This window comes from Alligator sinensis, unplaced genomic scaffold (genome assembly GCF_000455745.1).
Source record: "Alligator sinensis unplaced genomic scaffold, ASM45574v1 scaffold755_1, whole genome shotgun sequence".
NCBI lineage: Eukaryota > Metazoa > Chordata > Crocodylia > Alligatoridae > Alligator > Alligator sinensis.
The window spans coordinates 1-25,880 of record NW_005842955.1 but is presented as its reverse complement, the minus strand read 5'-3'; the positions used below and the strand labels follow the sequence as shown (position 1 = coordinate 25,880).

Genomic DNA, 25,880 nt, shown 5'->3' with positions numbered 1-25,880 from the left:
ATTGCTGCAGGAAGTGGTGGAGGCAAATAGCATACCAGGTTCAAAAAGGAACTACATAAATTCATGGATGATAGATCTATTAATAGTTGTTGGAGATGGTATGAACCTTTGTGGGCAACAACCTACTTTGTCAGATGCTAAGAACAGAGAGTCCGTGCCAGCAGAGAAGGTAGGAAGCAGTATTTGTAGAGGCCATTACATACATACATTTTCCCCGATATTTTTTGGAAAATGGTTGGAGACGTTTCCTCTGGCATCTCTAAACCTGTAATGGTGTATGTCAGAGAGGGCACTGAATACGGAATAGATCACTCTATATATGTAATCCAATTCAGTGCTTTCGCTGTATAATATCCACTTGTGCTACTGTCAGACATGGGATACTGGGCTAGATGGACCATGGGTCTGACCTAGTTAATGTTCCTTGTTATGTTCTTATGGTTCATTTTCTCACAGCTCCTATGTGTGACTGTCTACACTGCAGTAATTCTCAGCCAAGAATGCTGAAACACCCTGCAGTGCTCTGAGATCCTTTTAAGAGTATTATAAGATCCCGCTCAATATCAGCAATGTTAGGTGTGAAAACCTCATGATGCACAAGAAAAGCCCAGAGATTTCAAATGAGAATCCATAATAGCAAAATATTCTAACCTTTTTTGGTCTTCATGAATTCTTGGCAACAAAATTGCTCTGTTGTTTTTTTTGTAGTCAAAAAACAAGTAAAAACTAAGAGCTGGCAATTTTCAAGCAGTGCCTTGACTATAAAAACTTTGAGTACCATTGGTTTACACCATCCCCATAGTGTGACTGACCATGCTGCAACATAGGACTCCAGGGATGAAGCCAGACCTGCTTTGAGGTGACTTATAATTCAGGTTAGGACTCAGTAATGGACATAAAAGCAAAGGAACCTATCTCTCCTGTGTGTTCAGTGACCTCCTGGTGGCATCCAGGCAGTGTTGAGGAAGCTGCAGTGAGAATACGATCTTGAATTAGACAGGAGCGTCAAACATGCAGCTTGTGGAGCCCTATCTGGATTGTACTGCTGCCCTTATGTCTCTGTCAGGACCCACACACTCCATGCAATGTGCACCAAGTACTTCTTGCTGGATTTGGCCAGATATAGTACATGTGCTCTACACAGGGCTGGGCTGGTGTGCGCATGGGGCTGGACCAGTGTGCCTGATGTATTCCTCATACAGGGCTGGACTGGTATGCCCAGTGGAACATCTGTGTTTGATTAGCCCCAGGCACTAGTTCCAGAAGGCAGGGCTGGTGTGCAGATCCAATCCAGACTGTGGACCAGCCATGGGGCCAGATGAGTTTGACATTCCTGAACTAAACCACTGTAAAGAAGAAGATAGGGGTGGGAGTTTAGCCTGAAGGCAGAAACTTGGACTAGCTACAGAAGAATAGAGTTGGTCCTAGAAATAGGGAAGGAACCAATGAGAGGGTAGGAGAGAGAAGATCAGATTGTACAAAGAAACAAAATTAGATAAGGAGCTTTGAGAAAGTTATTGTGCCTGACCAGGAACAGGAAGCTAGAGGATGTGAGGACATTGACATTTGATTAGAAACCCAAGTGAGAGACTGAAATTGATCAAGTACTATATTTTTCCCAAGGACCCCTGCTTTTAATAATGGTGCACTGGATTGTATCATGAGGAAAGCTGCTCTCTGTAGGACCCACACCCCACTTCATTTGTTACAGAAACTGTAAGATGTATAGTGAGGCAGAGGATTACAGAATATGACAGGACAATTTCTTTAAAATAGTTGAATGCTCCTCTAGAGAATTTGGTTGTAGCCCCGTCTCTGCTGTATAATCCTATATGTAGGGCCTGGTTTAAATTGCAGGCCTAGTTTGCAGCACAGTGGCTCCTTTAATTTTGGAGTTACCTCCATGCGCCACCCTCTTCTCACCCTGAGAGAATCGCCACTGATTGTAGGAGGGGCCCAACTGCTCACTGCTTGCTCCTGATGACCAGGAGGTGAATACCAGTTTTAAATATGCCACTATTTTTTGCCTCCTGCTACTTGCAGCTGAGCAGATGGGAGGTAAAAACTGCAGCATATTTAAAACTTCAGTTTTTGCCTCCCAGTCATCAGGAGCAAGCAGCTCATTTTGGTTTCGGAGTCGGCTGTTTTGGAGGAAAGTGATTCGTTTTGGTGTTTCGGATCACTGTTCCATTTTGATTCGACCAAATCTGTTTCAGAGTTTTGATGCTGTTTCAATGGTTTGGCCATAGGCTATAATGGGGAATCACTAAAATGCCTATAACTTCGGCATTTCTTGCCTGATTCAGATGAAAATTGCAGGGATAGTAGTCCCTTCTGGAGGGCGCAAAACCTGCCAGGTTTCAAGGAGATAGGTGCAGGGGTTTCTGTGAAACTGCACCTCAAACTGTTAAAAGCAAAACCTGTGATGTGTGACTTTGTGTGTGTGTTAAGGCAGAGTGGGATGAAAACAGCAAGGATAGTAGCTGCTTCTGAGGCCATGAAGCCTGCCAAGTTTCAAGGAGATAGGTGCAGGGGTTTCAGTAAAACTGCACCTCAAACTGTTCAAAGCAAAACTTGTGACATTTGTGTGTGTGTAGGCAGAGCGGGATGAAACCAGCAGGGAGGGTAACCTGTAATAGGGGGCCTTCCTGGTGCTGGTTAAATCTCCACCCGCCCACCTGTTTCTGGGCCAACCATCCGCCCCTCTTTTGTCTGCCACACCGTGATGGAAAACTGATTCAGATGTTTCCCAAGCGGGAGGCTGCCCATTTAGGTGTGTTGGGGTGACATCCATTCCGCAGCTCTGTACCTCCCCTAACACTGCAGCCGATGTCTCACACATTGCATCTTTCACCCCTTCCAGCTGTGGTCCCCTCTCTGGGACCTTTGGCTCCCCCTTAGGCCCTGGCTCCGCCTTCAGGCCAGTCAGAATCCTGAGCCTCTTGCTCTGGGCATTCCTCATGGTGGTCCCCTGGCCCTTTGACCCCACATTGGGTCCTGGCCCCAGCACTAACCAGTCGAGGGTAACTGATATCTTTTATTAGACCAACTGAATAGTTGGAGAAATATATCTTAGCAAGCTTTCGAGATTAAAAACTGAGGAAGCATCTAGGCTGAGGAAGCATCTAGTTGGTGTGTGTGTGCTCTTCCTGGATGGAAGCAATAGTAAAGAAGCCAGAGGCTGGCATGCAATGCAGGCAAGAAAGCCAGTCAGTAAAAATGTAAATTGAGGTGTCAGGGGGTGAGGTATAGGCTGGGGGTTGGGAGGGGTGGGAAGGGGGATGTAGCAGGTAAAAGTGGAGAGGTGCCTGGGGAGTCAGATATCAGGCAGGTTATAGTGTGTCATAAATCCAATGTCTATATTGAGTCCATGAGTTTGTATCCAGGAGGTTGATGAAGTGATGTTCCTAGGCTCGTCTGTGAAAAGTGGTTTGTAAATTCAAACAAGCACCAAACCTTGCTAACCTCATTACCAGAAGCAAACTTCCTACAGCCTAAAATGCACCGAATGGATCCAGACCATGCCATGACAAGAAATGCAAAACCTACCAACATATTTCCAGTACCCCCCACAACAGAACCATCACCACTCCTGGATCTTACAGCTACACCTCCAGAAACATTATATAGCTCATCCAGTGCCCCAAATGCCCTGATGGAAAATATGTAGGAGACAACTGCGCACCAGAATGAATGCACACTGGAAATCTATTACAGACAAGAAAACCTGACTGTCTGTGGGGACACATTTCTCAGAAGAAAGCCACTCTATCTCCAAACTCTCAGGCCTGACCCTCAAAGGGAATTTACAAACCACTTTTCACAGACAATCCTATGAACTTCACTTCATCAACCTCCTAGATACAAAAACTCATGGACTCAATATAGGCAGACAAGGTTCTTTGGGTGAGTCAGATATCCTTTATTAGACCAATTTAAATAGTTGGAGAAACATTTTTTTTTTAAAGCAAGGTTTCAGGTTTAAAAGCCCTTCGTCAGGCTGAGGAAGTTTCAGCAGTTGGTGTGTGCTCTTCCTGGATGGAATGAAAAGGAAATAAGCCAGAGGCTGGGCTGGTATGCATACAAGATAGGCAGTCAGTGAAGAGGTAAATTGAGGAGTCAGTGGGTGAAAGATGGGCTGGGTGGCGGGGAGAAGGGGGCTGAATAGTGGAGAGGTACCTGGAGAGTCAGATGTCAGGCAGGTTATAATGTGTCATAAAATCCAATGTCTATATTTAGTCCATGGTTTTTAGTATGCAGGAGGTTGATGAAGTGAAGTTCATAGGCTCATCTCTGAGAAGTGTTTTGTAAGTTTCCTTTGAGGATTAGGACTGAGAGATTGGAGAGAGTGTTTTTTTTGTGAGAAATGTGCTCCCACAGGTAATTGGGTACTCTTGTCTTTGCTAGATTTTCAGTGTGCATTCATTCTGGTGTGCAGTTGTTGTTTGATCTCTCCTATGTATTTTCCATCAGGGCATTTGGTGCATTGAATAAGATGTATTGCATTGGATCACAGGCCATATTTTGCCTGCCCCTGGTTTAAAGGGTACCTTGAGAGCCTGACTCAGGAGCTGCTCCTTATGCGCTGGGAAATTTAAAAGGGCTTGGTGGCAGCCCAGCATTAGCCTATCCACAAAGATGTTCCAAAGAATATCCCATATCACTACTTTGAACTCTCACTACACACAATATTATTAAATTTGGAACTGTGTGGCTGGTTTGCCCTTTTTATCACATAATAAGTTGATTGAACATGCAACATGTTACAATTTACAATGCAATTAACACAATTGTACAGTAAATGTAACAAATGCCAGGGGTCTAAATGAACATTATACTTCCTGTGGAGTGAATGAGACTGGGGTCCTGTAGAAAAATCTGTATGTGACTATGTAATTAAAAACCATCTTAATAGATATACAGAAGGGGTCAAATTAAGGTTGTATAGGAAAAAATATTATGCTATCGCCTAAAATTTCAGTGCTTGATTTTGCAACCCTAATAAAGTTATTTTAATGGAGCTTTTGTAAATAACTCTAATATATGACCTATTTCCTTTAACTGCTTTGATTAAACTTTCATGAGCCTATTTAGAAAATGAGAAAAAAATGCAAGTGAATTATGCACAATATTTTTGTATGATAGATGCAGTATTACAGAATAGTTTTAAAAGAGTGTTAACACTTTAGGCATTGTATATATACACATAGGTTTAAATGTTTCAGATTTTGAAGAGCACAGAGAAGTAGGTGGCACAGTACCTCAGCAACTTGAAATAAAAAAAGGTAGCAAAAAAATCAGGTTCCAAAATTTTCAAGAGTGATTAGTAATTTTGGATACCTTACAGAACATGATTTTCTGTGGGTAAGTATTTAGTATTTTCTGAAGATCTGAAGCCTTTAAGGCATTTAAAGTTGAGCACTCAGAAAGCTGAAGCACCCAGAATCACTAACCACCTAGCAGCATAGTTAAAATAACCATGTGAAAATACTGTTGTGTTCTAAACTCTTCTCAAAACACTTGTGCAACAGGGAAAATATAGGTGTCTCAAATTATTTTAATCAATGATAAACTTTAAATACATAGTTAACAGCCCAAAGCCAAAGCAGAACAAATAAATTGTAAAGTAATTCATTTACAACAAATTAACAAGCTTTCCTAATTTCAGAATAGGGCTATTATTTCTCAAAGTCTCTACCTTTTTCAACTGAAGGTAGAGGAAATAGCCAATACCCCTCATGAGTAAAATGAATGATAAAATCGCCAAGTAGCTAAGTCTACCCAACTTGTGCATGTTCTCAATAGTTACCCTGAAAACAGTCCCATTTGTTTCATTATTCTTCAGTAGGCAGTGGTTCTCAATCTTTTTAGATGAAGGCACTCCTTGGAAAATGTCAGCTCTTAACTTTCATTCATTATTTGATTTCAGAAAAATATTAGAGCAAGTTTTCTGCTGCAGACAACTCAGATGAGACCACAACACTGTGAATTCCTATTTGAAATCTGTGTGTTTATCTTGTGAATTGTGTTTTCACAGCTAACAGGGTTATTGTTGTATGGTACCTCATACACCCTTGAAAAGATCTTGGGGCATGTTTGGGTTCCTTGGCACCCTCATTGAGAATCACTGGTTATAGTTGAAGTAAATGGGGCTATAAGACAGTTTTGCTGTCCTTTATGATTTGTCTGGTTTGGAATAAAGACTCTACATACTTTCTCTCTCTCATACTCTCCTTTTGTTAGAACAAGCCTCTTGCAGTTCAAAGTGAAAGATGGAAACCTGAGCATTTATAAGAAATCCTTTATAGCCAAAGAAGTAAAAGCAGCAATTCTCTTTCCAGTTGAATGATGAGTTATGCTTACGGTATATGAAGAGACTCCACTTTGTAATTTACATTAGCAAGGGAAGCATGCCCATTTTGTATGTTTTTTAGAAAATGGAAACCACAAGCAGGCGCTTGAATAAATAGAATCAATAAACAATGAAAATAATACTAGAATCACTAATTCTGAGATGTGCTTTAGCAATACAGGCCCCAAGTACATGCTATCTTTGATAGGGAATTGTTTCTAACTTCAAATAGAATTTCTCTGCGTCTTTATATAAATCAATTGCCTGCAGTTTTCAAGATAACCAGTTTAATTACTAAACCAGATTAAGAAAATCTAGTGATTGAAATGCACCAGCCATACATTATATGGCAACATCAATGCCAGTTATTAATCAAACTAGCTGCTTTAGATTAAACTGCAGACAAACTATCTTACCAATCCCTTCATTGTGCTTCAGTGAAAATGAACATCATTCAAGCCTTCTAAGTAAGAATGCTGACACTGAGGAGTTATATAGTCAAGTTGAAGGATGCATTAATGCCATGGCAATATGTGAATTACTGAAAACAAGGGGTTTCAGAGCTAAAATAGATTCTAAGTTTTGATCACAATTATAGAGGTTTTAGGAAATCTTATATATTTTATTAAAATCCATAGAATTTTAATTCTTTCTTTCTTTCTTGAATAGAAAGAAGGGCCATTTTATAAAGACAGACTCAAAATTATCAGTTTTCAAAGTCCTTTCATATCAACAGCAGAAAATTGTGCTCAACTCTTCAGGAGCCTAGTTGATTGTATTATTGTTGAGAAGAGATGAACCACTAGTGTCTTACTCTAAAAGATTCTGTGAGGAATTGACATTGACTCAATTACAGGTTGATAGTCGCAACATTTATCTGAAATGCTATACTTATCTCAACAACTCAGGTTCAATCTGAGCATAAATCTGAGAGAATTAATTTTGCATCAAAACAATTGCTTATGTTCTCATTAGAGTACAAAATGTGAGTGAGGTGGAGCAGGAGACGGAGCATGTTAGGGGAGTCATGTGCATCAAGAGGAGAAATATATCATACAATGCTAAACAATCATCAGCAAAGGAAACTATTATACTACAAAGGCAAGGGTCCTACAATCTTGTCACTTTAAAGGGAAGCTATACTTTGAAATGAGGCAGTCTGAGAAAAAAAAAAAGCAAAGAAAATTTACCTACATTGTAAGGAGATTGGAACGCTGAGCATAGTTTTATCCTTTGTTTGTATTGTGCCTACCAAAGTGGGATTCAGGATGTAGAGCTCCTAGGCCCATGGTTCTCAATCACACTTGTTAGGCTCAAGGCACTCCTTGGAAGATGCCAGTTCTTAGCTTTCACTCAGTTTTTGACTACAGAAAAAAATTGAGTAATTCTTCTGTTGCCAAGAACTCAGAAATAACACAACAGGTCACAATGTTTTTTGATACCCTGGGGGTCGTATTTGAAATATCTGGATTTATCTTGTGAATCATGTGCACACCAAAGTGCTAATAGTGAGTGGTACCCAGTGGCATCCTTAAAAGAATCCCCGAGAATCTTTGTCCTAAGCAGTATGTTAACACAGATGCTAATAAACGACTGAATGAGAAATATGAAGTGCTGTTAAAAACAGCAGCCTGGAAACCTTCTTGTGTCTTTGTCTACTTTTGTCTACTCACAGAAATTTTGACAGCAAAAGTAAACAAAAAACCCCAACTTTGTTGTCCTCCACAATAAACACAAGATTAAGATAAATAATGAACAATTGTTTACTTTTACCAATATTTTTGTTTTCTGATTAACTCCGTTATTAAGAAATCCAAATATCCTCTCTAGAATCTTTGGTATTGGAAATTATACTATAGGGGGAGTTCCTTTAGAGGGACTTAAGTTACTCAACCCAATCCTCTGGGATTTAATCTACAATGAAATTCTGGGCATCATAGGAAAAAGCCTGTAAAGCCTACCCACATAACATTGTGCACTGGACCTCCAAACTTTTGCCAGTGCATCATTTGACTAAAGGGGTATACTTTCCTAGTCTGAAATAAACTGCTTAGTATATATACTTCTGGGTTATGGGTATTGACAGTCTTGCTAGACAGAAGGAAAAGGAACACTGTGGCCTCCAATGGACATTCATTTTCTCCTAGGAGAGTCGCTGCTCTCCCAGAAGAAACCAGTTGGCCAGGCTTGTTCTCTCAGAGTAAAAATGGCCTCTCCAGGAAGAAAGTAACCTGGCATCAACCAAGGTTAAATCACTTCCAGGAGAGCAAATGTTTGTACATGGTGACAACACAGGCTAACCATGGGCAGTCTGGGTTAGCTAATCAGGGCTGCCCTATGTACTTCACTGTTGCCAGGCAGACAACACTCAGCATTCAAACATCTCAGCATTCAAATATCTACGTGTGGCCCTGGGTAAGTTTTTCTACAACAAGAACAAACATGAGAGGATTCTCCTAGATAATTTCAGTGCGTGTACCTAGACTGTGTAAGAAAGCAATGAGCTGCATAAACTTTTGAGAATTATATTAAGTATTGAAGTAATTGATCATCATGAGTCAATTCCCAAACAAAATGCAGGTTGTTGTGCATCCCCTTCCCAAAGAAATTAAGTATAGTAAGTTTAAATGATTAGCAAAAATCCCCTCTTTCTCTTAAGAAAATAAAACATTTTATTTGCATGAGACAGTGAGAGAGAGAAGGTGAAAAAAAATCCAAAAGCAGTTCATGAAAAATAGGACATTGAGCAGGTAATAAAATACAAAATCAGGTATTGTCACAAAATACCTACAGAAGAAACAGTGGCATAAAAGAGGAGTTGATATAATGTTATAAATTACAAGGTTTAAGTTGATCATTGAACACTAGAGAAAGCTATTTTCTTCCACATTTGGTCAACTTAACATGTAATTTAAACAATAGCAGTAGTCACAGTAACAAAAGCTACAATAAGATGTTCTGACATTGGGAAAGAAGCTAGCAGAGCTGTTTAATATCTTTACAATTGTTCAAAATGCGAATGTGCATTGTTCTTAATGGTTATGAGAGTGATATTCACTTTAATAGGAGGAGAAGCTATAATCTCAGGTATGTTAGTGATATTGTCATTATTTAGTCTTAATCTGTTGGAGAGCTAGTAACAAGTAAATGTATCTAATGTTTGTTTCATTCTCTCTTTATGTTTAGAATATAAACAGTGCATGTGAAGAGCAGCATATTTTAGCAATAAGTGAAAGTATTCTTTTGGTGGTGTTTGTCTTTACACATGTACACATACGTGTGTGTATTTATTATATAGATGGGCAGCTGTTACATCTTGAAGGCAGCTAAGAATAATACTCTGATATAAGCGGAGAATTATGCCAACTGTAACAGAATGGTACTGTATAACACAGGCATAAATTAATATGAATACAAAAAAAGTTACTGAAAAGGAAAGCATTCATTAGAGTAACTAAAGAGCTTGAAAGAGAAAATCACACTTAAATCTGAGAATTTCATACTTGCTAACACTATGTAACCAGAACAGAGATTAAAGAAATAATTTGCCACTTTTGATCCAGGGTTGTTGTTAGGCGTTTTGAGGTTTTTTGGTGGAGCAGAGGGATGGAGGCTGGGGTCTTTTAACTTTGAATTTCATGGCACTTAGTCGACTTCAGTGATGGTTAGATTTCATTTCCTATCTTAAACTTTAATATAATTAATTACCTCAGGGCGCATCTACATAAGACACTGACTGCACAGTGGCCTGATACTACTGCATAGTAGTATCACGTGACAAAAACCATGATGCGACACTACTGCACAGTAGTATTAGGGTAATGCACTGCAGCATCACAGAAAAGGCGTTCATCAGCACTGCTGCACAGCCATATAGTATAAACAAGTACTAAATAAATGCATGGTAAGAACTGCTCAGTAGCATCTCATGTAGATGCAGCCTCATTCTCATAATGAGATGTGGCTTTATTCTGTGCTCTCTCAAGAGATCTCATCTACACTGTTCCTCAGGCTCTATGAAATGGTAGCTACTGGGACCAGCAAATCTGAAATGGAAGAGATTGCAAACAGGCATTTGCACAAAGAAGAGGGGTGCTGCCTGTCAAATTGGCCCAGAAGAAACATCTAAACAGCAGAGGAGCAAAAAACCCATTATTTCAAAGAAAGAGAGAAAGAAAGAAAGAAAATGAAAAGGAGGACATACTTTTACTGGAGCATATCATAAATTCATTTACAAGCCTTTGGAGAAGGACAGGTTGATCACGAGCAGCCAGTGTGGATTTATTAAGGACAAATCATGCCAAACAAACTTGATTTGCTTCTTTAACAAGACAGTTAGCTTGGTGGATGAAGGGTATACAGTGAATATATTATCTGGACTTCAGCAAGGCTTTTGACAGTTTTGCATGACCTTCTTATAAACAAGTTGGAAAAATGTGGGTGGGACAAAACTAGTACAAGGTGGATAAGACTACTATAAGGTGGATAGATGACTGGCTCAACAGCTGCAAGCAATTATAAAAGCATCCATGTCAAAATGGCATGAGGTTTTGAGTGGGGTCTCATGAGGGTCTGTCCTAGGCCTGGTGCTGTTCAATGTATTTATTGATAATTTGGATGCTAGCATACAGAGCTTCTTGAGGAAATTTGCAGATGACACTAAACTGAGAAGGACTGTGAACACAGCGAAGGACAGGCGAGCAATTCAGAGGGATCTTGACAGATTGGAATGTTGGGAGGGAGCAAATAGGCTGAAAGTTCAGTGCTAATAGATACAAGATGCTACACCATGGGAAGAATAATCAAAAACACAAATACAAAATGGGTGACATCTGGCTGGATGGCATCACTAACAAAGAAGGATCTAAGAGTCTTAGCACTCTCGAGAATGCTGCTGATGAGCTCCAACTCCATGTGCTAAACCTGGAAAAGAGATGGTGACGATGCTCCAGAAGATGACGCCCAATGGCATTCTCAAAGTCTGGCTTTCATCGTGGACAAAAGGGATAATTGGCAGCACCCCCAAACTATCTTAATCACCTCATTTCTGGTGCATAGAAGTGAGGCCAGCTGGTGGGACTCCTACACTCACCCCCAAGAGTGCCAAGGAAGCCATATAGACCTACCCTGAAAATGTGCAGCTTCATTTAGCTTTCACTCTTAATACTGACTTTTCTTCCTGCTCTGGATTTCTTGAATGAACCAAGCAGGACTTTCAGGATAGTGGAAAGATTTTTTGTATTGGAAAGAAGTGCAAAAGAAAAGCTTAGATTCACTTCTTACTTACGGTTATAAGGATTACCAGAGTTTGACTGAAAATCTTTTTTCTTGGGTGCTACTATAGATGGCTCAGTGGATTACTAAAGTAATAAAGAGCTTTTCACACATAAATCACTAGTCTGAAACCTTCCCAGGCTAATGTTAACATCTGACACTTGTGCTGTAATTTACACACCGTAAGTTAGTGCTCCTAGTCTGACTCCTAATAGGCAGGTGTCTATATTATAAAAAGTTACACCAAAAGTTGATGTTGCCTGTGTTCAGAATGCCAACGGAGAGATCAAGAGTGAGATCTTTAACTAGTGTAACCTGTCATAGCTTCTTTGCAGCCAGTGGGTGCATGTTGATTTACACTAGCTGAGGATTTTGGCCCCAAGACTTGAACTGGTTTTCAGAGACTGAACTGTCCTCTCCAGCTATGATCAGATGCCTTGCATTCTGAGATTGCTCTTCCTTTGATCCTACATAGACTGTAGTCTGGTCTGATATTAATGCCAGGAAAAGTATGCACTCTCTAGCTACCGGAAACAAAGTACTGGCTTTTATACACAGAGGACTAAGTTTTGTACAAGTGCAGCAGAAAATCAGTGGCAACAGCAACATTTGCATAAAGAATTAGACTTGCCCACTATATTTAACTGCATACATAGTTATGAACTATGAAAAATGGATATTTAGTGTTTTGGAGCAACAACTCTACTTGCATGTTTGTAATTTGCAATTAAAACAAGTCTTAGCAGTACAAAACTGTGCATATATTTGTACACAGTTTAAAAACACAACCAAGTAGTCAGTAGGGTTATAAAGGTTATTTTAACATTTTAGAAGGCGTACTTAAAAATCTGCCTAAAAGCATTGAGAAATGGCTGCAGGGGTACTAAAGAAAGCGAAGACTAACAGGAAGACATTCAGAAAGATTTAGAGTCTCAATAAGATAATGAAAATTAGATTAACATTTTTTAAGAATGTGGGGTAGTGGTTCTAGAAATACAAATTTGAGAAACTAGCTCTGTTTGATCTCTTACTCTCTCTCTTGCCAATTTCATTTTTAAAATAACCTTTTTATTAAAAAAACACATTGTGACACACATATCCCATGAGGGAGCTATAAACCCCTTGCAGGAAGAATAGTACAAGTACACAGGCAGATGTAAAACACAGAGCAATACATCATATAGATGTAATATGTGATACATCATATAGATTAACCCTCAAATTTAACCAATGTAAGCATATTTATGTTATCTTTAAGGAAGGGTGGGATTGTAAACTACTTGTGGATAGTGTCCCAAACAGACTGCCAAATGTCATCATAAGAGTCCATGGCTTTGCATAGTTTGTAAAGCTCTCTTCTGCAGTTGCTTAGAAAGAGAATTTCTTCCCAGTTTCTTAATGAATTGGATACGTTTTTAGATTAAATCATTTTCCTGGAAAAAGTCATCACAGATTTTAAGACATGCATCACCTGAGTATTCTCTGTCCTAAAATCTGTCGTCTTAATTTACTCAGCACCTCTACTTCCAGCCCTTTTTACCTTGCAGTTTACCACTTGCATCTTATCAAGGGAGTAGATTGATGAGATTTGCCTATGCCCCTGCATATCCAGTAAATGGTGCGTAGATGGGTAATGGCTTGTTAATTGCTAATCTAAGAATCACTAAAAATAAATGTAAAATATTGCTGCATATTCAAATGCCTGTTTAGAATGCATGTGCATTTCTGTTCTTTTACTGCAAGTGTAAGTTTTTTTGCAAAATTTACATAGAGCCTAATAAAGTTGGAGGAAATCAGCTAGACATGGAAATTAAACTTTCCTTCCCCTTCCCCCCTCCAAAAAAAAAAACGCGAAGAAAGGAATCTAGTTCTCAAGCTGTTTACATGCAAAATTTGGAAGACCTTTTTTTCAGTTATCATTAAGTTACTGGTACATCCTGGGAATATATACCTTTCACACTCAACAGTATTTCAAATCTAGCTAAAGACAGAGGTTAGTTTGTTTGTTTTCTCATTATCATTTTCCAACCCTCCTCCCACCTTGGGACCAAACATGCAGCGTTTCAGTTCAGAGGATAATTTCAATAAAGCAAGCCCAGTGTAAATTTAGCTATAACTCTACCAGGTAAAAAAAGCTACAGTTTATTAAAAAAAAAACAACCCTTTTCTGTTTATTTCTAAACACACAGAAATTATTGGGTGCTGATTTTCATTAGGATCATTTGCTGAAAATTAGTCTTTCCACAGATTTATCTGGCTTTTGGCAACATGTTTGTGCCAGATACTAACCAGAGAAACTGTTAACAGACTTGATAAAATTCTGTATTTTCTATTATGAGAACTGGATTTTTCTACTTTTCAAACTGTTTTCCAAGTCAGATTTTTTAATGCTGTAAAAATAAATTTTCAAATACATGCAGGGGTTTGGGTTGTAGCCGTGTTGGTCTAAGGACATAGGCAGACAAGGTTCCTTGGGTGAATTTGATATCTTTTATTAGACCAACCCAAATGGTTGGAGAATAGTTATTAAGCAAGCTTTCGGGTTCAAAAACCCTTCGTCAGGCTAAGGAAGCTTCAGCAGTTGGTGTGTGCTCTTCCTTCATTCCATCCAGGAAGAGCACACACCAAATACATGCAAGTTTTTGTGCAGCGGGTTGCATGTATAGGCCTCAAATTTAGTTATATCTTTTATACAGGGAACTTACCAGCAGGTTTGAGCTGTATGTGTGATACCTTCCTAAAATGAAGGTTAACAAATGGACTTACTGCATCATAAATATGTATAGATAAGTACAGGCAGAAGGGTAACAGAGCGGGGTGACTGAAGCCCCAACCTTGGGGATTGACCCATGTGATGGGGAGGGACAAAAATAGCATCAGCTGTGCTGACAGCTTGGCTGCCACCCTGCCACTGGCAGCACAGACACTGGCTACCCAAAGTGCTCAAGCACCCAGTTATACCTCTGAATAGAGGACAGTTTAGTTTGCATATGTGCTTTTGAAAATCCACCAAAAATTTAGCTGAATATATGAAGATGTATAGTGGTGAGATCAATGCTTTTGTGTTTTGCTTTAAGATACAATAAAGACAAAACTTGACTTTGGTTCATCTGCTACTAAGACATGACTTACTGCAATAGGTGACTTCCTATTTTGGAGTTTGCAAATTAAAGGGCATTTATTATTGCTTATTCTGTGTGTTTTGAGGCTGAAAATCCCCAAGTCCTCAGGATCTTTTGTAAATATGTATTGCAGAATCTTCTCAGGCTATGATGTGCTTATTTGTTTGTAGTCTGCTAATCTACAAGTGGTATTCTGATAAGGTTAATGCCCAGTTAATTACTCAGAGACTTGACATACAGTTTAATTGCCACTTGGCCAACAAATGTTTGTTGCTTGCCCTGCGTAGAATTTGACGGGACTGAACCATGCAAACCACAGACTGATGGAGGGCAAACAAAATAAATACAGTATTTTATGTTCTTTTAATTCAGGGCCAAGTGGATTTGGATGAAGTGTTTATTTAGTTTGTTGGCTGCTTCAGATGCTGTGGCATATTGATTCCTTTTATTACTAGCAGACATTTCACCTGACCTCTCGCAGATCCAGTATTTTAAAAGCCATAAATTTTAACTTTACTTATGAGCAAGGGCTGAAATGCTGTGAAAGCCTTTTTATTAGCAGAGCTCTGCCTTGCTCCATGTTCATGTGTCACCCATGGCAACAATATTTAGAGCTTCTTAAATTAGAGTGGCTGTTGGGCAGTTGCAGGGAGGGGGAAAGGGAACTGCAATAAAGTGAACTCATAAACATCTCAAGTGTGCAGGATTCACTGATCAGAGAGAAGGCAGGTGTACAAGAGAAATCACCTTATAAGAGAGGATTTTTCCTAGTTTATTTTGGTTTTCTGCTACTTTGATCATTTCCACAGTAGAAAAAAAAGGAGAGAGGTTTTCGTTTATTCCCTGAATTTTAATTTCAGGTTAAATTAGTAAAATTGAAATGTCTTTTTCTTCACTTTCCCTAAGCTTGTCTTTTCTTTAACAATAATGATCATCTCATGCTTTTGTAATTCCCTCGATTAACCCCTAGAAGGGTGCTAGGAGCAGTATGTAATCCACAGGGCACATTTACAAGAGATGTTTACACCAGAGCTGACTAATTCACTCCTCAGTAAACATCTCAGTGTCTACACATCCACCCCATTAGGGCACAGGAAGCTAATACATTCTGCAGCAGGGTAGTACTTGTAAATGCAAGTATTACCCTGCTGCAGAGTTTTTTTCGTGTGCAGCAGCACACATGTAGACACTGAGCCAGCTGGCTGAGGCATGAGGGTGCTTCAGTGTGCGGGGGTTGCCTGCCCACTAAACCTGCCCTGAAGCACCCTGGTGCCCCAGCCAGCCCGTCTACAGCACATAAAACCCAGTTGGAGCAGCCCTGGGCTGGCAGGCTGACAGCTTCACACTCCCTGCCAGCTGGGGCTGTTCTAACCTGCCTCAGTGCTGCTGCGGTCCGGGTGCATGTGTGAACACCTTGCCTGAGAGCTTCCCAGCAGCAATAAACTCTGGAGCAATAAGTGCCGGAGTTTATTGTTGCATGTTAATGGAACACATATATGCACCCACCACCCCATATGTGTGTGCTCGTAAGAAGTAAAACCAAAACTTGGTATGCAGAATTGGCTTGGCACTTTTGAAGTTAATTAATTGTAAGGTAAAATGACTGATTTGAAGATGGGTTTTGAACTCAATTCAAGAAACTGCATCAATTTAGATGAAAAAATGGACAACAAGAAATCCATAGTATTTTTTTTATTTGCTGCTTTTAATTTAAAGTAGATACTTACATCAGGTATGCTTGGGCAAAAAAAAATCTGTTAGCGGGATTGTCTCATAGGCTAGAGACAGACATTACACATAAAGTGGTTTAAGTGATCAGAAACTGGTTTAAACCTATAACAGAACATAAGTTCAGTGCATATAAACCAGTTTGAAAATGGCCAAAACCAGTTTGAGATAAACCTGGTTGAATGTAGTATCAGACTTAACTGATTGAGCTCAAATTGGTCTTTGCAATGTCTGTCCCAAACCTCTTCCTGGTTTAAGTTAAACCAGAGTCCCCCAGCATCCTGGCATCCTCTCTCCAGTGGAGCAGGGCTGGCCCTGCCCCTCTGCTCCCTAGCTGGAGCAGGAACAGGCAGGGGTGGGGGCATGGCCAGACATTGGCCCTGGGAAGGAGACAGAGAAGAGGTTTATTTCCACCCCACTCTCCTGTCCCACCAGGGTCTAACTGCATGTCTCCACTGGCTGCTGTAGCGGCGGGGGTGTGGCCAGCCCCAGGAGTAGCTCAAAGTGAACTAGTCAGGGAGGGGGTTTAATTCCTGTCTCCCTGTCCCACCTGCAGGGACCCGGGCCTTGCTGCTGCAGTGGTGGGGCTGGGGCATGGCCAAATGCCAGCCAGCATGGCCCCTGAGGCAGAGGGGGCAGGGCGGGGGTTATTCCCCCTTCTACCCCCACTGTGAGTGGGGGACCACAGCGGGGTCTGCCTGCCTTGACTGCTGCTGCCACTCATTCCATGAGTGGAACAAGCAGTGGGATAAGCCCCCTCCTGCCCCTTCTGCCAGATGTCAGAGGGAGGAGGGAATAACCCCCGTCCCTGTCCCTTCACCCAAGGAGCTCTGCCAGTCAACCTCTGGCCGTACTGCCAACCCTGAAGCTGGAGTGGTGAGGGGGCAGGTTCCTGATGGTGCAGCAGACCCTGTCCTAGTGTCCAAGAAGCACAAGTCTCTTCCCCGGGGGGGGAGATAAGTAGGGCTCAGCGCTGCAGTGGACTGCAGCAAGCAGTGGCACTGGGGCTTGGAGGGGCCATCGCCTCCCAAACCCCCACCCCTCCAGTACCACCACCACCACTCTTTTGTGGAAGCTTTCCCCAGCCCACCCACAGCCACGGCATGGCCCCCCACTAGGAAGAGGCTTGCACTCCTTGGACACCAGGACAGGGGCTGCTGTCCCATCAGGGCCTTGCCCCCTTGCCGCTCCAGCGGCAGGGTTGGTAGCATAGCCAGAGGCCAGCCAGAAAAGCCCCTTGGGCAAGGGGGCAGAGAGGTGGGTTATTCCCCCCTCCCTCCGGCATCTGGCAGAGGGGGCAGGAGGGGGCTTATCCTGCCTCTTGCCCCATGCACAGAGCAAACAGTGGTGGTGGTTGGGATGGGCAGATCCCACTGTGGTCCCCCGGGGGCATTGGGGATAGAGGGGGGAATAACACACCCCCACCCCCTCTGCCTCAGGGACCATGCTGCCCAGGGTTTGGTCATGCGCCGGTCCTGCCACAGCAGCAGTGAGGGGGGAGTACCAGGTGGCCCCCAGCGTGAGTCCATGTGGGTAGGACAGAGAGGGGGGAATTAAACCCCCTCTTTGGCCAGTCCACTTCAAGCTACTGCCAGGGCTGGCCACTCCCCCCCAGCACAGCTTTCCTGCAGCCGAAGGCTGCACCCTCCAGGCTCCTGGCCTGAGAGACTGTAAGACATGTGCCTGTATTTCCTCAATCCAGAGGGAATGTCTGTCCAGTTGCAAACGTATTAAATATAGGCAGGTTAGACTAACTGCAAAGATTGAATCAATTCAAACTCCAGCTTTCTGAATGTCTGTCTCTAGCCCTAAAATTAAAGCCATTGACATTTGAGCAGCATATCCCAGGGAAGACCCAGCTGCATGCTGGAAAAAAAAGATAGGAATATATGATGGAGCTGCTTAAACTGTGATATTTCTGTCCTAACCGAAGAAATTGTATTGCCATTCTAGTATAGAGTAATTTCTTCCTAGAACAAATGTGCATGTGTGCACAGTTGCCCCAAGGTTGCTACTCCCATGCTTTTGCCTCAAGGTTTCCTGTCGTGAGACAGTTCCACTTGTCCAGCCACACCCACACCAAGGTGGAGCAAACTATTTAAATGTATGCCCAAGTATCAGTGAACCCGAAGAGATTTTAGCATGAATTTAACTTAAAGTGTATATAACTTCCTTTCTACCACGCAGTAGAAATGACCTACTTTCTCTCATGAATCAAATTTAGCATTGTAGAGAGAGTCCTATGTTCTTACATATTTATATGATTGGAGTTTCATGGGTATTAGCATGCACTGATTATGGTAGCTTGGTTTGAGAAACAAAATCTTGTTTTAAAATGTGAATGGCTTTGTAATCTAGATTGATTCATCTGAGCCAGTGTCACATTTCCAGTTTTTTTTACATGTGGATGAGACCTGTGACCTTATCCAAGGTAGGGTGGGGGGTGAACTGAAGTAATCAGAAGGCACTGGAATTTTTACTACTCTTTGATTTGAGACCGATCAATTTGCAAAGTGTCTGAACTCACTAAAGAATCATATTTTCTAAAAACTGGAACTTTTCCAGTCCCTTTTGCTATTCCCGTATCTATTCTCCACTAGCTGATTATAACAGCTACAGCTAAAATCCCTTTCCTATACATAAGTAACCATGAGGAGAAGGCTTCTGTTTTGAAGGTTAGAGTGTAATTTATACTCGGAATCAATCACACAACAGGCAGACACCTCAGTTTGAAACAAATGGATAAAAAACACTTGCCTGCCTGGGGTAGACACTCAAATTCCTGTGAAAACTTTCTTTTGGAATGTAGTGCCGTTGGCTGCTTGTACATGCCACAGGGGTTTACTTTGGTTAAATTCTCCCTAAATTGAAGTGGTAGATTTTAAAAATGCTGCTTCAATTTAAGGAGAATTAAACCAAAGTAAACACCCATGGCATGTACACAGGAGTCGAGCCCGATCCTTACCTGCCTCTCTGGTGGGCTGAGGCAGGGGGAGGGGAGAGCTGCTGGAAGGTCAACCAGTCCCTGAGCTGCAGGGGGGCTGGTGCTTCCCTCCATGGTGGCGGCAGCAGCGGCACACCCCAGGCAGCACCCAGCCCGGGCGGTCCCAGGGGGAACTGCAGCCGCAGAAGGAAGCACCAGCACCCCCCACAGCCGTGGAGGGAAGCACTGGGCCCCCGTACAGGTCAGGCAGGCTGGGGAAGCACTCTTCTCCTTCCCCAAATCACTCCAAAAATTAGGAGTATTTCGATTTTAAGTCTCTAAAACAAGAACTGTTTGGATCCCAGGTTTTGGTTCTGCATGTTGAACTGAGAACAGCAATTCCACTATGGCCTTTTAATAAAGGGCCTGTCTTTGTTTAACTCTGTAAACAGTTTCCATTTAACTAAAAATGTCTATTTTGATATCTACTAACACGGAATTTTAGGCTAAAATTAAACATGGTGAGCTGTGCAATCAGGTAAAAGAAGTTAATTATTCTAAGAAGGAACATCAGCTTTGGTGAAGATATTTGCTTAACTGTATTTCATCTAAATTTGGACCATAAAGTTAACAGCTGCAAACATCATTTTACCCATGTACTTTTGTTTGAAACTAAAATTCAAACTAAATTTGAAACTAAACTTCAAACTAAAATTCTTAATCTTAATTCTGTCACTGTGTGAAACTCATTTTGCAGAAATACATAGCAAACCTCATGTTAGTAATAGACATTTCTTCTTTTTGAAATATTAATGCATTGCCTCTAAACTTCAGTCTCTCTTACTTCAGTTTCTTTAGACAATAGAAAATGGCTACCCCAGCATACATTTCTAAGATGACATAGTCCTGTGTTTCTGTTTCCTAATGACAGTATTTTTCCAGGCATTTCCTCTTCAGTTGCCTTAAGAACAGTATCCTTTCCTGGCCTTTCAAATTGGGAGCCACCATTATTCATAGCTGAAATTGCAAATCATACAAGTATAAGCTAAACTGAAATCATTATATATAGTAAAATAGATTGAAATATCAGTAAATCTGAAGTCTGTAACTAGCTCTTTTAATCAGAGAACTTGTTAAATTTCCCCATGCTTTGATTTTGCTTTCTTAGATTTTTCTGTCATGTGTCAGGTTATTCAGTGCTTGCTATTTCTGCTTCTAATTTAGGATGCTTGGTTTGAGGTATGAAACTGACTAAAAGATACATGTTATATCTAATTTGTGAGTGCAGAAGATTTAGCGCTTTCCCTCTGCTTTCATCAAGCCTTTCATAATCTCCTCCATGCTTATTAAATGCCTACTAAATGAAGTAGTGCTAAAAGGGCCAGAGCACCATTTAAGGTCAATCTACAGAAATACCCTTAAAAAGCACAGACTAAACAGGGTAATGATTTTGAAACCTCTCCTTCCCAAATCATTCACCACATTGGCACTACTAGGGGCTGAAGAAATATGTGAGTATAAAAACGAGATGGCGAAAGACAAGGAAGGAGTGGTGTGCAGCTGTTTGCATTGTGAAGCCTACCAGAAATAAATGAAATCCTATTAAAAATTTGTTCACAAAAAAGTTGAACATGAATCAATTGAATCATTACATGATACAACATTTATGGTCTGGACTGTGTCTGGTCTATCTGTTTTCTGTGATGCCTTGCACACCAAGGTGGGAAATGACGACTCTCTTTTGACCTAATGCTGATTAGGTGATACACCTACAATTTTTTTCTTATTCCTTAGCTTATTTAGGGAGAGATTTTCAGAGGTTTGAGGGAGAGTAAGGCTACTAGTTCATACTGGCTGCCAGTCTCCCCTTTTTTTCTTTTAGAAGTCTCCCCCTTAGGACCAGGTACAGACATTACACTTTTACCACTGTAAGTCTGTACCAGTAACAGAACAGAAGTTCAGCACACATAGACTGGTCTAAAAATGGCAGAACCTGGTCTAAGATTTGCACACACCCTTCCCCACCCCCGCCTCACCACCAAAGGGCAAATGTGTTTTCTGTTTGCTACCAATCTAAACTATGCTTCTTCCAGAAGACCATGCAACTGAGACTGATTCTTCCTCAGGCTTTTTGTATGTTTGTACCTAGCCTAATTGACCAAGTCTTTTGATTCTTACTGTTTTATTGCAGTTTGAATACTTCTGTATCATTTGTGGGGGCTAAAGGCACTATTTTATGCTCCTTCAAATAAAGCTTTGAGATACCGTCCAATTTTAACTCTGCTTTCCTGTTCCCAACCAACAGCAATGGTGCCTCTGGAACTCTGTTTCCTTTCTTTTTGCCAGGCAAGTGAAAAGCAGAAATATATAAATTTCTACCAGGGGTGTCAAAGGTATGGCCTTTGGGCTGGATCTCACTTGCAGAGCCCTGTCATCCAGACTACAGTGCTGCCTGTAGTTCTTGGACTAGACCCACAGGCCACATGCAAATGCACCCTGGATTGGCCTATGTGCCATATGCAGCAAGCACACCCCCTCTGGCCCTGCATGCTACACATGGTGCACAACATCAGTCCAGGGCACACATGCCATGTGGGGCCTTGTCTAGGTTATATGCTATATGAGGTATGTGGGGATGGGCTGGGGGTGCACAAACCAGCCCCATGCCATTCATCCTGCCTGCAGGTCCTGATGAGTTTAATACCCCTGATTTGACACCCCTGATAAGGAAATAAGTGGACATAATCAGTCAACCAAACAAATGTTCAGTTTAGTATCAGGACATACCCAAGTATCAAAAGTCATGCAAAATTCATCCTGTTCTATTTCCCTAGTCCCTTTTGGGAAAAGAGCCATGTAAGCAAAATAATCAAAGCTGTATATCCAGTCAGCCCTACTCCCCCCAGCTCACAACAGCTTACCAAAGCTCCTTAAGTAGCCCTCCAGCCCAAATAATTGCCCACCCCGGTCTAATGCAATATGGAATTTATAGTATTGCATTTACTCAAACACAAGACAGGGTTTTCTCCTCCCAGTCAGCATGAGGGGGAAAGCCCTTCGTCTTATATTTGCATACAAGGAAACCTCATTAAATACATTGTCTATCTTTAAACTGCTGCTAAAAGCAGCATGTGCTCAGTAATGGAAACCAACTGTGACGTTGATTAAATGCAGCAAGCACTGAGCATGAGTATAAAACACATGGCCCATATTGGGCAAACTTTTTAAATTTTTTCATGTCCCAAGTCAAATCAGCCAAATCGATTCCAAGTCCGTGTGAGTCATTTGAGAAATATACGTGGCCCTGCTACCAGCAAGCATTCTCCACCCCCACCTGGGGCTTCAGATACTTCCAAATCGTTTGGGCCTGCATGTAGGATGTCCGCCAAGCCCAGAGGCTTGGGGTTCAGATGCCCCCAAGTTTCGCTTGTCCTCAGCCATATGGTCACTGGAGCAAGCTAGGGAAGAGTCTCCCATTTCCATAAAGTCAGCATATAGCCAAGATCTTCCCACTGGAAGTGAAAGTGGGAGGCTAACTATGAATTACCTCAGTCAGGGTACTACCGCTTGCCATGTTCATGGTTTGCCCCAGCCAGTAGAAGAACCACCTTGGTGGTCCTGGTATTTCCCCTACCAGGTAATTATTGGGCAAACATGCAAGGATAGATTAGTGCAACCTATCTAAATAAGATACGTGGCACTACCCATTGAGCAGAGTCCCCCTCAGCACCTACTCTTTAAAAGCCTTAATAAGCCACTACTTTGCTTACGTTTCAACTTCCTCTTCACTCCCACAGTCAAGCTGTGCCTTTCTTTCCTATTTCCAATTATTCCTGTTTCTTCACTAGCTTTAAATGTCTGGCAAACATCACCAAATGGGACCCCAAACAGTTCACCCAGAATCCCTCTGTTGGCCCCTTTTTCAGCCTCTCGCATATGATTAGTGTGGCCCTGCCCTCCTTGAGGTTAAACTAGACCAGGTTGTCCTCATGTGCATATTAGTTGTGTGCCTCATGTGCATATTAGTTTTTGGAGGATCTCAGAACTCATGACAAGAACACCCAGTTCCAGTTATGAGTGGGGGCTAAATAGCACATTATTCCTTTGTAGGTGGATATCTGCATACACGCATAGACTGAATAGTGCTGAACTGTGGGGCCATCATCGCTTGAAGGGCTGTTGACTCTGCTGGTACCTAGCCCAGTGAACTATATATATCATGGGCCTTTTGGCTTTGCACTAATATCATGCATAGTGGGCATGTCTATACGTGCATTTACGCCGGCTTAAATTTCCTGTGCAGTAAGCAGGAATAGGCTGGCATCTACATGTGCAGGCATTAAAGTGCATTAATGCTGTGTGTGGTCTGACTTGGGACTAAAGTTAGTTCCAAGTCAGTCTACACACAGTGTTGTTGCTCAGTTAAGTGTCTACACATGCGTTACTATGCAGTAACTAATTGAGCATAAATTTGACACCTGCATGAAGCAGGTGTCAAATTTACACTCAAGTCGGCATAAGTCACCATATATACTGCGCAGTATGGGTGTGCACATGTCGATGCATGCCTGTACTACAAAGTAATTCCACTTACTATGCAGTAAATGTGCATGTGCAGACACACCCAGTTTATACTATTTATAAGTTCGTGCCCAAGTCCTAATTAAAAGTGTGTTTATGGAGTACCTGTGCATAAACTTGCAGCAGTTTCAAAAAAGGTAAAATGTTCACTTAGAATTGATGCTAAATCTATGGGTATTATGTGCATATTAGTACAGCTGTGTTATTTCAAGTTCAGTTTTTTCAAATTTGTTCCTCATTTCCATGTGCTCTGGGAGGCCAGGGTCTGACGGTAAGAAAGAGGGGAAGGGGTTGCTGGGGGAAGGATTTGGGAGTCAGAGGACAAAGGGGCTAGCCGACCCTCCCCCCCCCCCCCAATTTTTTTTTCCCCCCCCCCCCCAATTTATTTTCTCTACTGTAGCAGTGGGAGGGGAACAAATTCATGACAAACTTCTAATAATTAGATTCTATACCCTGAAAATTATATCAAATTTATAAATTTTCTATATAGAGAATCTAATTATTGGGGGGGTTGTCTTATAATTAGGGTCATCTTTTATTTGAGTAAATACAGTAATTATTCCATTCCAGCAAAACTTGTTTCCATTCATTTTTTTGTTAAAAATTGGTCACACCATTTTATCTTCTAGAATATAAATAGCAAAATAATCCAACTAATTCAGACTTCTGCCTTACCCACGTTCTGATTATTTAAGTTGTTGAGAAGAATTCCTTCATAAAACGCATACAAGAGGCAAGGATTTTTGTGGGTTATACCTTCTATTGCACCAGCTGCATAGTTGGGATAGACTTAGATGACCTTTTAAACGCAGCACATTCTTCTTCAGGTCGTTTTCATTCATTTTGTTTAATAACTTTATGCAACATAAAGTTAACGATAAAGATTATATACCCTTCAGGATTCATGGGTGTTTTAGGGTTTGGGTTTTTTCCCTTCTATTAGTACTGCCTGTGCTGGATGATTGTTCTTTCTGTTCTTTCACCCACCTTCTCTGAGTGACTTGTTTTCACAATGGCTCCATCACTTACCTGTTTACCAGCGTTGTGTAGGGCTGACAGCCTGCCTCGATCTGGTTCATTCTCTTTTGATTCCATAAGAGAGATAGGCAGACAGGTGAGTATAGAAAAGAATATTTCAGAATGTGAAGAAAAATGTCTGACACTTGCAAAGGAAGAAACAGGAAGCAAACTTAACATCATCTGTGTGTTAAGGAAATAATCTCCAGTAGTTGTATTGGTGTCAGTGAATGAAATGGTCAGACAATGGAGGTACATTTGACACAATCTCATAATTAAGAATAGTTGCACAGAGATGCCTTCCTGGTACCAGTGAAGTGACTTCAGTCAGTCACAGGCATCTGGAGGTGTAGCAGCAGTTATTATTCAGAAGTAATATTTGCTTCTTAGAAAAAAGATCACCAAGATAAAAGAGGGACGACCATCAGCAGTTTGGATATTAGTCTAGGAAGTAATTATTCATGCAATCATGGAAAGGAGAAATAAAAACCTGCATATCATAACTAAATTTAGAATTTAGACTTTGAATTATTGCAGATAAAGCTGGTTGGACTATTCATTTAAATTAGTCCTATTTCTTTTCATGAACTAGTCCTGATTTCTACTAATATATTCCTTGTTCATAAACAATCATGGAATTGTTTTGAACAAACAATTTGGAGCCTCTGGGCTTTACACAAATGATTCACGTACACCTTCATTATTTGCTTACTGTTCATTTATAATGTTTAATTGACCACATATGCCATAGGGCATTGATTGTGGTCCTGGATTTGATTCCAAGGCAATATATTAAAAAAAAAAAAGAATCTTCTTGTTTGAACACAAATACATTGGTTTGTATGTGAATACTGTGCAGGCCGGGTGCGAGCCGGGCCCTTTT

At 41.2% G+C, this 25,880-nt stretch overlaps 1 protein-coding gene across 1 annotated transcript in view; it reads left to right on the top strand.

The window, feature by feature from the left end:
* The window catches only part of LOC102378994 (partitioning defective 3 homolog B-like), a 462,493-nt gene extending 456,209 nt beyond the window's left edge, over positions 1-6,284 (top strand). Inside the window, exon 17 of the mRNA XM_025192649.1 lies at positions 6,244-6,284. Within this exon, the coding sequence (XP_025048434.1) occupies positions 6,244-6,269 (26 nt within the window). The 3' untranslated portion in view covers positions 6,270-6,284. The remainder of the gene's footprint in view (positions 1-6,243) is intronic.
* Positions 6,285-25,880: the final 19,596 nt, after the last annotated feature.